The 13,666-nt window shown below is 58.2% G+C and overlaps 1 protein-coding gene across 1 annotated transcript; it reads right to left on the bottom strand.

Annotated features, from left to right (window-relative positions):
- Positions 1-2,446: 2,446 nt before the first annotated feature.
- Socs3 (suppressor of cytokine signaling 3) lies at positions 2,447-5,615 on the bottom strand. Its single transcript, XM_069992877.1, has 2 exons — positions 5,389-5,615; positions 2,447-4,740 (listed from the first exon to the last, which is right to left on the bottom strand). Exon 2 carries the CDS (start codon positions 4,650-4,652, stop codon positions 3,957-3,959), a length of 696 nt encoding a protein of 231 aa, XP_069848978.1. The 5' UTR covers positions 4,653-4,740; positions 5,389-5,615; the 3' UTR covers positions 2,447-3,956.
- Between the last annotated feature and the right edge of the window lie 8,051 nt (positions 5,616-13,666).

The following is a 13,666-nucleotide window of genomic DNA, read 5'->3' as shown; positions in this document are numbered from 1 at the left end:
CTGCGTGGGTGAAGACCCGCTCCGGACCCCGGGCCACCTGAGCAAGACCCCGCGAGCCCGCTCCCTGCGGCGCCCGGACCTTCTCTCCTCTGGCCGCCGGGGCGACCCCCCGGGGCGACCCCCCCCCCATGTCCTGCCCTTCAGAGGAGGAGAGGCTTTCCCTTCCTTGAAAGGATTGAGAAGCACCGCAGAGCTTGTGTAACCGAGGGACGAGGAGGGAGGAAAAGCCTCTGACCAGCACACACGCACGCACGCACACACACACACACGACACACACACACGATTCTTGTGACCACAGGCTCGCTGTGAACTTGAGCAAGCCCCTTTCCCTTCTCTTGGCCTCTCCCCTGGGGAACAATCTGGAATGGAGAGGAGACCGGGATAGGCGAGGGAGGCAGGTATCTTCCTAGGTCTGCATCTTTTCCCCAAACCAAGGTTCAACCTCCAAGAAGTAGCAGGAGGAGACAGGCCAAGTCCCGTTGAAAGTGTCCTGTGAACACTGGACATCCGGGCCGAACAGTCACCTCCTGGGGCCAAGGACAGGGCACAGTGTATTCTAGGTTCTATGGCTCCATCAAGACTGGTATTCTCATTGGGCTGGGAAGGCGGCTCAGTGGTAGAGTGCTTGCCTTGCATGCATAAGGCCCTGGGTTCGATTCCTCAGCACCACATAAGCAGAAAAAGCCAGAAGTGGCACTGTGGCTCAAGTGGTAGAGTGCTAGTCTTGAACCGAAGAGCACCCAGGCCCTAAGTTCAGGCCCATGACTGACTTAAAAAAAAAAAAAAAAAAAAAAAGACTGGCATTCTCCCAGAAGGAGTGCTTTCTGAACCAGAAAAGGTGGCCATGGCAAGTACTAGAACAAGCAAGGTTTTCCAGGGGACACAGATCCAGTCCTCACTGGGCATCTAAGCTTGTACTCTGGAAACATGACCCTATCTGAGTCTGCGGTCCCAGTTCCCCAATCTGATGGTCCCTCCGGTGTGGATCCCCTGTGTTCCACTTAATGGTCTCATGCCTGGCCTGCTCTTGTCACTTCAGGTCATTCCCCCCCACCCCCGAAAGTCCAGGAAATGGGAAAGAAACATAAAGTTGTTTATTCTCCCTGTTGCCTTTTGGACAGTGAAGCAATTTATCTGGTGTTGGGGGGATGCTGGGAGCCAGGAAACAGCTCTGGCATTTGTTTCAGACATCTAAGACTCAGATAAGGACCTGAGAGGCCTGACTGGGGGATTACTTATAGCTGTTGGTTCTGGAGAGTAGAAGGAGGCATGGGGGGGGGGGGGGAGATCAAGAGCTAGTTTTTTTAGTATTAAAACCCTAGTATATGAGGGAGAACCCTAGCCTCTTGGCTTCTTTTTAGGGGCACTCATCCAGGGGCAGCTGTGAGCATGTTCTTGTTTTTAATGTGCTGACACTGGGGCTTGTCTTCAAGGGTCTGAAGGTACTGTCCCTTAGCTTTTTGTAAATTCAAGGCTGGCGCTCTACCAGTTGAGCCACAGCTCCACTTCTGGCTTTTTGGCGGTTAATTGGCTCTGAGTCTCAGGGATGTTTCTCCAAACTGGCTTGGAACCTAGATCTTCAGATCTCAGCCTCCTGAGTAGCTAGGATTACAAGTGTGAGCCACTGGTACCTGGCTCACCAATTCTAAGTGTGATGCCCTCGGGCAAGTTGCTTAACCTCCCCAAACCCCAGTCCAACCTGAATCGCTGCCCTTAGTTAATTCACAAATATTTACTGAGTCTCTCTCTAGGCCCCAGAAGGGATCAGTCCACGTCCCTGCTCAGGCAAAGCACATAGAGGGTATCTGGGACTGGGAAACCAAGTAGCTTCTAAGTGTGGGGTGACTGACGTGGGATGGATGGGTGATCTGAGCTTGGCTCCGATGGGATGTGGAAGGGAACTGAAGAGGGGGGGTGGCCAGGAAGCCTTTGAAGGCTGTCCAGAGGCCCCCCACTTTCATGAAAGGCTGACATCAGGAGTGCCCCTCCCCCACCCCTCCCAACCAGTTTTGATGACTGTGCTGATGTCACAAGCCACCTCCAGGACCCTGTGTCTGGGGTTTCTCGGAACACCTCCCTGCCAGGGAGCCCAAGGGCCTCTAATAGCTTGGAGACTAACAGCTTTGACCACAGCTCAGCCTGCTCCCAGCAAGCACTTTGAAGCGCTTCCTTCGAACTTACTTTGCATATTCTAGTCAGATCTGAATCAGACTAGCAGGAATTACCCCCTTTTGCTAAGAGGCGGCTGCCTTAGCTTGCCAGTGACACACACTGGCAAGAGCTCTGACGTGATTTCACCTTGGGGGAGCGGGGAGCGCCCTGCTGGGGCCAGGATGGCCCTCTCTGAGGCTCCCTCCCTCTCTCTTTCTCTGTGTAGGTGAAAGAGAAAGCAGGGTGGAGGTGGGAAGGGGACAGGGAAGAAGAAAGCTCAAGTCATGGTTTTCATTAAAAAATAGTGCTCTTTATTATAAATTACTGAAATGTTTCTTTTCTGAGTATAAATATAAATATGTGCAAAGTTTGACTTGGACTGGGATTTGGTTGAGTTCTTCAAGCATCGCCTAACAGCCTGGAAGGCCTGAGTAGGGGGAGAGGGTGAAGGGCTGGAGGTGGAATCTTTATAAAAGACAGAGTGATTGAGGCAGATTGTAAACATTATTAAACAAGAAAAGAAACTAAAAAGGAGAGAAAAACCACCCCAACACACAGCTGCCCACCCAGCCCAGATAACCTGACACAGAAACATCTGTGTGTTTCTTCTCCCCCCTCCCAAAAAAAAAAAAAAAACAGTTCCAGGTAATTCCATCTCTGCTACATTCCTGTAAGTTACAGCTCATCAGTGCTATTACAGAGCCAGAGACCAGCTGGAGAGGCAGTCAGCAGGCTTCTAGATGACTTCCTGCCTGCCTGCCCCCTGCACCTGAGTGGGGTAGGGGGGAGGGACATGCCCAGGCTAGGAAACCCATTGACCAAACCCCCTCAGTGCTCTACTGCAAGGCCTGGGGTTCACCCTCCACCCTACCCTGCCATGTCCCCTGGCCAGTGGCTGGCTGGGTGCCCCTTGGTGAATCCCTTGGCCTCACCGCCTGGATTGGCTGAGTATTTGACTCATGTGCCAGTCGCGATCTGTGGGACAGGGAGCATTTAAGGCGAATCTCCTAGCCAGACTTAAGTTGGGAGGCACAAAATAGAATCCCCCATTGGGGTCAAAGATGGCTCATCCCTTCCACTCACTGCCAGGTGCTGGAAGGTACAGCATGGGCAGGAAAATGAGACCCACTGACCAGTCCCATCCATCTCCCCCTCCAAATGCCACTTCCTCTTGAAAACAGGGAAGGGCAATGGGACACCAGTGGACTTTGGAACCTGGGCTTCATGACTGCGTCAGGTACCAGGCTGGCTCCCTTCGGGCCACCCTCCTCACCTGGGCAGAGGCAGTGGGAGTGGCTGTTTCCTTGGCCAGCCCGCCGCCCCAGGGAGCCTCACATAGGTGGCCTCTGCCTTCCATCCTCCCCCAGGCCCCCACCCCCACCCCCCAGCCTGCTCAGGTTGAAACCAAATCAAAGCGCAAACCCAAGTTCCGTTGGATGGAAAGTTTGAAGATTCCCCGCAGTTCTCATTAGTTCGACACTGCCTGCCCTGGTGTTCCCCGTGGGAAGCTGAGGGGGGGGGGGGAGTGGAGGGTGGAGAGAGGAGGATAACCCTTGTCATGGCTATTGTCCCAACTGGCCAGCTGGCTCTTCCGAGAGGCCGGAGCCGGGGAGGGGAGCCAGGTGGCACTCTCCCTAACACATTCCAGGTCCTGCGCCCTCATCCTGCAGAGGGGAGGACTGAAGGGAGGGGCCTTCGCCCCCCCCACGCAAGGGACTGTTACAGCTGGATTTTTTTTTGTGCTTGTGCCAAGTGCCAGGGGAGAGGAGAGGGACCCCTCTTCTGACCCCGCCGCCCTTCCTCCTTAAAGGGGAGCATCATACTGGTCCAGGAACTCCCGAATGGGTCCAGGCAGCTGGGTGACTTTCTCGTAGGAGTCCAGGTGACCGTTGACAGTCTTGCGACAGAGATGCTGAAGAGTGGCCACGTTGGAGGAGAGGGGCCTGCTCAACACCAGTGGGATCTTCTCGCCCCCGGAGTAGATGTAATAGGCTCTCCTCGGGGCGCTCCCGGGAAGCGGCTGGGCAGGGGGCTGGTCCTGGGGCACCTCGGAGGGCGGGGAGGAGGAGGAGGAGGAGGAAGGTTCAGGCGGTGGCGAGAAGGTGCCCGCAGGCGGCATGTAGTGGTGGACCAGCTTGAGGACGCAGTCGAAGCGGGGCACAGGCTGCGAGCTGCGAGGGTCGCTCTGCAGCGAGAAGCTGCCCTCTTCGCACTGGATGCGCAGGTTCTTGGTCCCCGACTGGGTCTTGACGCTGAGCGTGAAGAAGTGGCGCTGGTCCGAGCTGTCCCGGATGAGGAAGGTGCCGGCGGGCTCGGCGCTGAGCAGCAGGTTCGCCTCGCCGCCGGTCACGGCGCTCCAGTAGAAGCCGCTCTCCTGCAGCTTGCGCACGGCGTTCACCACCAGCTGGTACTCGCTCTTGGAGCTGAAGGTCTTGAGGCGCAGGCTGGTGTCCAGGGGGCGGCTCATCCCGGCGGCGGGAAACTTGCTGTGGGTGACCATGGCGCACGGAGCCAGCGTGGATCTGCGCGGTGGCGGCTGCAGCTGCTTCGCGGCCTCCGCACAGCGGCCGCTACCGCATCCCGGAGCGCTGCGGGGAGGAAGCGGGCGCGCGCCGCGTGAGTGCCCGGAACCCTCCGGCGCACCCGGCCCGCCCTGGATGCCCGACCTCCGCCCCGAGGACGGGGCGCCCCCTGCCCCGGAGGAGGCCGTCTCGGCGGCCCCAGCACGCGTCCCCCCCCACCCCGCCCCGTCCAGCCCGTCCGACCCCTGCCCGCGTCGGCGGGGTGGCCGGCTCCCCCCCGCCCCAAAACAACCCCAGCCCCCTTCCCCGGCGCGCACGGGAGCGCCACGCCGAGTGGGAAACTCGCGCGCGGAACTTGGGTCTCCCGGAGCGCCGCCGGGGAGGGCAGCCGGGGAAGGGCCCCCGGGACGCCCCGGGCGCCGCTCAGTCCGGTGGCCCCGGGCGGCGGGGATGCAGGCAGGAGGCGGGGGGCGGGGGGGGACACGGCCAGAGGTACGGGGCAGGGGGGGAGCGGGAGGGAGGGGGCAGAGAAGCCGCGGGCCCCGGCCTGAGTGTTCCGGGAACCTGGGATCTCTGGCTTCCATCCGCTCCGCTCCCTACCTCGTCCCCTCCCTGCCGGGAACGACCCGGGAAGGGGAGGAGAAACCGGGAAAAGCTCCCCAGCCCAGGCGAGGCCTCCACCCTTCCCCGCGCCTCGCCCCTCCTCTCTCCTACCTGGTCCCGAAGCGAAGTCTCCGACCTTGGGGCTGCGCCTCCCCGGGTCCCCGAGGCGCGGCGGCGGCCCGGCGGCCAGCGGTGGCCCGCGCGGCGCCCAGATGCGGGCGGCCGTGGAGTCCACAAAGGGGCTTCGGCGCGCGCGGGTCCCTCGGGCTTCCACGGTCTCCACCCCTCGCACCACCACCACCACCCCGGGCCGGGCCGAGCGGGCGGGGGGCGGGGGACGGGGCGAGGGCCGGCGGCGGGAAGCGAGCCGGACGGGCGGGCGGGCGGGCGGCGAGGGCGGCGGCGGGCGCGGGGAGCGCGGATCCGAGCGGCCGGCGAGGCGGCGAGCGCGGGGTTTATAACGCGGCCCCGGCGCCCCGCCCCCCGATTCCTGGAACTGCACGGCCGGCCTTCTTGTAATGTTTAGTCACTACTCGCGGCGAGGCAGGGCCGCGCGCGCGGAGGCCGAGGGCGTGGCCGCGGGCGGCGGAGGGCGGGCCCGGGGGCCGGGACGCGGGCCGGGGGGACGCCCGACCCGGGGAGGGGGGGCGGGGGGAGCGAGCCGGGGCCCGAGCGGGGGCGAGACAAAGCGCGAGGCGCGGCGCGGCGCGGCGCCCCGGCCTCCCCGGCCTCCCCGGCCCCGGCCGCGCGTTCCTGGCAGCCGCCCGGCCCCCGCGCGCGCTCCGCCCCCAACTTCTCATTCACACTTTCCCCGCACCCCTCCCTTCTAAGAAGGCCGGTTTCTGGCAGAGGCGGGGGCGCCGCTCCGCGGGCGCGGGCAGTTCTGGGAGGCCGGCGGGGGAGACGCTCTCCGAGCTTCTTCCTTGTTTCTGGGACCCAGCGGGGACGCCCCCCCTCCCCCGGGAGGAACCCCAGGCCCTCGGTACCGCCGCTTACCCCCCCCCCCGCCCCAGCCAGCCGAAAGGGGCCGAGGGCCATTCATTCCCAGCCCGGCCGCAGGACAGAGACGTGGGGATGCGGGACGGTCACCCGTGGGCGCGTCCCGGGAGGAGGCCCCAGGTGGGGGACCCAGGGGCGAAGGCGACGCAGCCCGCGGGGCAGCTGCCCGGCTTGCCCTTCGGCCGAGCTCTGCAACGGGGACGCGTTGTCCGGCCCCCTCCCCGGGGCCGCGGGGTCGCCCACTCTGCGGGGCCGGCCGGGCCCCGCTGCTCCCCGCGCCCGCTAGAGGGCGCGCGCTCGGCGGCCCCTGGGGAGCGCGGGGGGTGGGGGGGGAGCCCCGGGCGGTGCGGGCCCGGCCGGCTCGGGACCGCGAGTGGGAAACCGTCAGCGAGGTGGTCACACCCCCTCCTTGCCGGGGTCAGACTCGGGAAGAAGCGTCCAGCCGGGGAGAGTTTCCAGAAAGCATTTGTCAGGGGTCAGCCGGCTGCCAGATGGCCCGGCCCTGAGTGGGATGTGTAGAGGAGTCTGAACTTTCCCTGGGGTGGGAGGGGGGAGAGGGGGGAGGTGAGAAGAGGAGGAGCCCGAGGTCGAAGGTGGATTTGCTTTTGGCTCACGTGGGCATCGAGGAAGGGGCAGGCTGGGGGTGGGGTTGCCCGGAGTCACCTGGGGACTTGCTCCGTGATACCCAAAAGAAGCATCACCCACCTGTCAGGCCGCCATGGCGATGGGCTGTGGGTCCTCCCTGATTCTGGAATGTCATAGACTGAGTATAGCAAGGCTGTGGACAGGAAGGGAGAGGCAACAGGGTAGTTTGGGGGTTGTGAATGGGAGAGCTGGTTCCTCTCTTCCCTGGAGTGGGGGAGGGGAGAGGGGGTCCCTAATCTGTCCCATCTCACATTTGGGGGACTGAGATTTTAACTTTGGTCAGATCACACGGTCTCTTCAGGCGCTGCCGTCTTGTCTTGCTAGCTGGAAGATGGGAATGATAACTTTTTTTTTTCCTCATGGGAAATCTGAGAAAGAGAGAAAAAGGATGAAAAGGATTTCCACAGAGCACAGTGCGGTAGGAGTGGGGCCCGGCCTGTGCCCCTGCTCTCCCCCGGCCTCTGGGAGAGCTGTAGCAAGGACACTTGGCTTCTTCTTGGGCTGTGTGTCTGGGCCAGGCGAGCTGGCAGGGTGAAAGCCTGGAGCATCTGAAAGGAGACCTCAGCCTTGTCCCAGAGACGTGTGCAGCTTCCTGACATGGGTGCCCCCTTCTCTCTGCAATCAGAGCTCGTCCTTGTTCTCATCCAGGAAGGATTTCGTGGCTGCTGTGACCATACACTTCTGTACGGAGGCCAGTAGAAGACGAGAACTCCGAGGGAAGAGCCCTGAGGTTAATGGATGGGAGAGTGCTGTGTGAATTACAACGCTCATCAGGTTCATTCATCCGTTCCATAAACCCGCACTGAGGGCCGGCTTAGGCCAGGCACCGGGCAGAGCACTGGGTGGCTCCTGCCGGGAGGCCAGCAGCAGGCACAAGCTCTCAGTGTTGAACATCTTGAGAAGACTGGCTGTGATGGCGATTCTGTGAAATCAGGACTGTACGTGGGATGCCTGAGGAAGAAACAGCCCTAGGGCTCCAGGACACCTGGTTGGAAAGGCTCATTTCCCCGAAACAAGCACTCTGTAGCAAGAACTCACACATTCAACATGCTTGCAGCAGTACCTTGCTCACTCAGTGCTGTTGCTCAAAGCCATTTCTTTAATTAACTTATTTCCTTTCCTTCCTTCCTTCCTTCCTTCCTTCCTTCCTTCCTTTCTTTCTTTCTTTCTTTCTTTCTTTCTTTCTTTCTTTCTTTCTTTCTTTGTTGTAGGGCTTAAACTTTGGCCGGGGCAAGGCTAGAGGTCTACCACTTAAGCCACACTACCACTTCCAGTTTTCTGAGTGGTCTATTAGAGATAAAAGTCATGGAAAGGAGCTGAGAAGATGGCTCAGTGGTAGAGTGCTTACCTTGCATGCATGAGATCCTGAGTTCGACTCCTCAGCACCACATAAGCAAAAAAAAAAAAGCTGGAAGTGACACTGTGGCTCAAGTGGTAAAACACTAGCCTTGAGCTGAAGAGCTGAGGGACAGTGCCCAGGCCCAGAGTTCAGGCCCTACCACCGGACCCAAAAAAAAAAAAAAAACAGTCATGGAAAGCCGAGCGTTGGTGGCTCACACCTGTCATCCTAGCTACTGAAAAGGCTGAGATCTGAGGATCATGGTTCAAAGCCAGCCCAGGCAGGAAACTCGGTGAGACTCTTATCTCCAATAAACACTCAGAAAACTGGAAGTGGCGCTGTGGCTCAAGTGGTAGAGTGCTTGCCTTGAGCTGAAAAGCTGAGGGATAGTGTCCAGGCCCAGAGTTCAAGCCCCTGGGGAAAAAAAAAAAAAGTCTTATGGACTTTCTTGCCCTGGCTGACTTTGAACCACATCCTCAGATCTCAACCTCCTGAGTAGCTAGGATTACAGGCACGAGCCACCAGCGCCTGGCTGCTTCCTCCTCCTCCTCCTCTTCTTCTTTCTTCTTCTTCTGTCCCAGGGCTTGAACTCAGGGCCTGAGCACTATCCCTGAGCTTCTCTTTTTGCTTAATGCTAGCACTCTACCACCTGGGCCACAGCGCCACTTCTGGCCTTTTCTGTGTATGTGAGGCTGAAGAATCAAACCCAGGGCTTCATGCATGCTAGGCAAGCATTCTATCATTAAGCCACATCCCCAACCTCTTTTTTTTTTGGGGGGGGTCCGGTCATGGGGCCTGAACTCTGGGCCGGGTGCTCTCCCTCAGCTCTTCAGCTCAAGGCTAGTGCTCTACCACTTGAGCCACAGTGCCACGTCCGGCTTTTTTTTTTCTGCTTCTGTGGTGTTGAGGAATCGAACCCAGGGCCTCATGCATGCAAGGCAAGCAGTCTACCACTGAGCCACCTTCCCATCCCAATCCCAGCCTCTTTTCTTTTCTGTTTTTGTTTTAATGTATTGTTTTGGTACTGAAGATGGAACTTAGTGTCCTGGGCAGGCTAAGGTCAGTTTCTAACAGCGATATAGACTTCTCTGGTCCCCAATCTCACTAGTTAGAAAGTACTAGAGAAGGAAAAACTTGGACCATTTATATACAGATATGGTTGTTAGCTTCTCTGTTTGGGAGAACTAGACAATTAACTCCTTTATAAGAGGCATCCCAGAATGTGTCTGTGTTCAGCCAGTCATCAAATTCTTCGACTCTCTGGTTTCTTAATACCTTAGGGATGAAGTTGAACTGCTCTGTGGTGGAGTGTATCTGATCAAACTCATTTTTGCATATCTACTTCATCGGCCGGCCAACCCCTGGGGTACCAGCCACGGGGCCCCATCCAGGTTAACCTGACAGGTGTCTGTTCTTCTAGGCTTCTTTGCACCTTCACCTCCCAGTGGCAGAGCCACCTTTTACCTATGTGTTGATTCACATGTGCAAGATTTCCCTTTCAGATCTGTGTTTCAGTGTTTCAGTCCTCCATTGAAACTTCCAGGGTAACCCTTTCCACTTAGGCCAGAGTGTTTTATCCGTCCAGTGAGGATCTTGAGGAAACAGTCCTTTGATTAATTCTCTTTCTAAGCCTGGAACCTGATACAAAGGAAATTCTCAATGAGTCTTTAAGGCTCGTGTTGGCTTCTATTTCCCCGACCACGGCAAGCTTTCTTCTCTAGTAGCCTTCGTTGCTGCAGCCAAGGCGGCCGCGAGGCAAGGATAGGGGTGTGGGTTCTGGGAAGCCCTGTGGTGGTTTACTGGAGATTATTAGGCTGCTAATCTGAAAACAAACATACTGGAGAAATGGGAGGAGACCCTGGACCACTGCAGGGCACATTTCCAGAAACCCACATCCAGGCACAAGAACTTGAGCAGATCCATGCCAGACCCAGACCCGGGGACCAAGTAGAGAACAGGAATCCTGCTGCTTCTCATCTCTGCCCCCGCACCCATCTTTATCTCCTGGTGTTGCAAGAGGACAGAGCAAACTATGGAAGACTGAGGCCTCAGCTCCACCCTGCGGTCCTCCGGACTAAGGGATTTAAGAGACTACCACCTACTTCTAATCTTGCCTTTTGCGGACTCTGATGAAGTCACAATCCCATTTCCAGGCAAAGGTGCTTGGTCATTTGGAAGAGAATGATAACCGTTCTGGATGGAGGGGAAGTACTCCAGGGGTTTCAGTTGCCTGTAGGGCTTTGCTCCTGGCCAGTGACAGATGCTGAACTCTGTGTGTGTGAGTGTGTGTGCAATCAGGACCTAGGTGTGTTGTCCCTTAGCTTTTTTACTCAAGGCTGATGCTTTACTAATTGAGCCACAGCTCCACTTGCAACTTTGAACTGGTTATTTGGAGATAAATGTCTCATGGACCTTCCTGCCTAGGCCGACTAAGAACCGCGGATCTTTAGATCTCTGCCTCCTGAATAGCTAGGATAACAGCGGCACCCTGCTATAGACGAGCTTTTTCCCAGCCTTGCAGATGGGAAGGGAGCTTGGGGCCTCGGACACGCTTACAGGAAGCCAGGGCCTGGCGTGGTGAACACCAGGCGCCATGCTTGCCATCAGGGGGTGGATGCTAAGATTACTGTTGTGGCCCATTTGCAGCCGCAAACCACTGCAGGCATCCTTAACTGCTGTGTCCGAGGTCTCCCTGTCTTCAGGCCTTTTAGGGCTTAGGATAGCACAAGGCGGTGTGGTCTGGGTATGACTCCCTCGTGCCCTGACATTGGTCATTGTGCTTTAACTCTGTGCCAGCTGGTGTGTTCTACCTGGGGCTCTATGGAGGGGGAGCGCTGTCTGGCTCTCTTCCTTTGGATGTTTCTAATCGAGTGTCTGTGGGGTCGGAGAGAGAGTGAGCCTTTGGTGCTTAATGACCTGCCTCTCCTCTTCTTCCTGCTTCTCGGCCACTGGGGCCTGGCACGGGGCTTGACGGGCACCTCAGCCTCGGTGCCCTCCAGGATTGCTGCTGGGGCTGGGGAGTGGGGCCTCTCAAGCCAGGTTGACCCCTTCTCTCCCTTTCCGGCAGCAAACAATCCCGTGGGGGCGGGCCTCGGGAGGCAGGGACAATGGCTCACAGCCGGGAAGCGGGAAGCGGCATTCCAGTTTGGAGGCCTTTGTTCCTGCCGGGAGGGGCTGCGGAGCTAATGAAAAGGTTTGCGGCTCACATGTCTGCGTGGCGGCCACCGAGGAGCCCTTTCAAGCCTGACATTCCAGGCCCAGCGGCCTCTGGCATTTCCCAGAAAACTTCGAGGAGAGGAGGGGAAAGAAAACACTTCGCCCACCCACCACCCACTCACCCACCCCTGGCTTCTCAGATTCCCACTGCCCGCTGGGGATAGGGCCAGCCCTGAGTGCCAGGACCCCTGCCCAGGGCCCCTCCTCCACCCCCAGAGAGAGACGCCAGTGTGTGTGTGCGGTGGGGGGGGGGTCACAGTGGTGGGTAGAGGGTGCCGGAGGACAGGACGGTGTATGTGCACATGGGGAGGGGGGTTCTTGGGCCTGTCATAAAGGAATCCACATCTGGCCCAAGTGCTGAAAGGGAGCTTTCCAGCCAATTATCTCCCCTGACCCCAAACCGACAAATCCTGCTCTGTGCAGGGCTGGGGGGGGGGGAGGGAGGAGAGTGGATCTGCCCAGAAGCGCCCACTGGGCTGCGACTGTGCTGCACTGGGGAACAGGGCAGCGGGGCAGCGGGGCAGTTCTGGGAAGCCTGGCTGTGGGGAAGCCATCTGGCTTGCAGTGCAAATGAGGCCTGGCCAGGAGCTGAGAGCGGCTCTGCCCAGCCAGGAGGGGTGCAGAGGTGAGGCTGCCTGGCAGCCGAGAGACACACCTCCTCCCCTCTGCCCCTCCAACCCCCCATCTCAGACGACCTTGGAGAAAAGGAGCCAAGACTAGTGGAGAACCAAGTGGCTGCAGTTTTGTTTTGTTTTGTTTTTCTTTGGCATCTTCTCCCCTGACCTGGCTGGGCCTGGGCCTGCTCCCTCGCCACAGTGCCACGCCCCTCGCATTGGCTCCACGTTCCCAGGCTGCAGAGAGGAGCAGGAAGAACCCACGGCCTAGCCAGCTCTCTGGGAAGGTGCCTGAGGCCTTGAAGGGTGAGGTGCTCCATCCACTGTCCCCTCCCGAGGAGTGGGAGTTAGGGATCTCCACCCAGGATGAGGAGGGGACAGGCTCAGCAGTGGCCGTGGGTTCCTTGCCATTCCTTCCCCCACCCCCTTGCCCACTGCGCACCTGCCACGGGGGGTGTCCCGTTTCCACAGGTGGGTGCATGAGCAACCCATCCTGCTCAAGGGTTTCAAGCCTGCCTGCCTGCCTGCCTGCCTGCCTGCCTGCCTGCCTGCCTGCCTGCCTGCCTGCCTTCCTTCCTTCCTTCCTTCCTTCCTTCCTTCCTTCCTTCCTTCCTTCCTTCCTCCCTCCCTTCCTCCTTCCTTCCTCCCTATTTCTTTCTCCCCTCTCTCTTTCTCTCTCTCTCCTTTCTTTTCTCTTTCTTTCTTTCTTTCTTTCTTTCTTTCTTTCTTTCTTTCTTTCTTTCTTTCTTTCTTTCTTTCTTTTTCTTTCTTTCCTTCTTTCTTTTTCTTTCTGCCAGTCCTGGGGCTTAAACTCAGGGCCTGGGCACTGTCCCTGAGCTTCTTTTGCTCAGGGCTAGTGCTTTACCACTTGAGCCATGGCTCCACTTCTGGCGTTTTCTGTGTATGCGGTACTGAGGAATCGAACCCAGAGCTTCATGCATGCTAGGCAAGCACTCTACCACTAAGCCATGTTCCCAGCCTGCCTTTATTTCTTTTTTTTTTTTTTTTTTTTTTTTTTTGTCGGCCGTGGGGCTTGAACTCTGGGCCTGGGCGCTGTCCCTCAGCTCTTCAGCTCAAGGCGAGCGCTCTACCACTTGAGCTACAGCGCCACTTCCGGTTTTCTGGTGGTTTATTGGAGATAGGAGTCTCACGGTCTCTCCTGCCCGGGCTGGCTTTGAACCGCGATCCTCAGATCTCAGCCTCCTGAGTAGCTAGGATTACAGGCGTGAGCCACCAGCGCCCGGCAAATTTCTTTTCTTTTATTCTTTTTTTTGGTCCAGTAGTGGGGCCTGAACTCTGGACCTGGGCGCTGTCCCTCAGCTCTTCAGCTCAAGGCTAGTGCTCTACCACTTGAGCCACAGTGCCACTTTCGGCTTTTTTCTTTTTGCTTATGTGGTGCCGAGGAATTGAACCCAGGGCCTCATGCATACAAGGCAAGCGTTCTACCACTGAGCCACCTTCCCAGCCCCCTGCCTTTATTTCTTGAATAGATGTTTATTGAGCACCTACGATGTATTGGGGATTGAATGAGGGGCTGGGAATTTCTCAGTCTGGGGCTTAGGTTCTTTCTGGTAAG

This window comes from Dipodomys merriami, unplaced genomic scaffold (assembly GCF_024711535.1).
Source record: "Dipodomys merriami isolate MVZ:Mamm:240054 unplaced genomic scaffold, mDipMer1.0.p SCAF_42, whole genome shotgun sequence".
Classification (NCBI taxonomy): Eukaryota; Metazoa; Chordata; class Mammalia; order Rodentia; family Heteromyidae; genus Dipodomys; species Dipodomys merriami.
The sequence above is the reverse complement of the archived record's forward strand: the minus strand, read 5'-3'. Positions and strand labels throughout refer to the sequence as shown.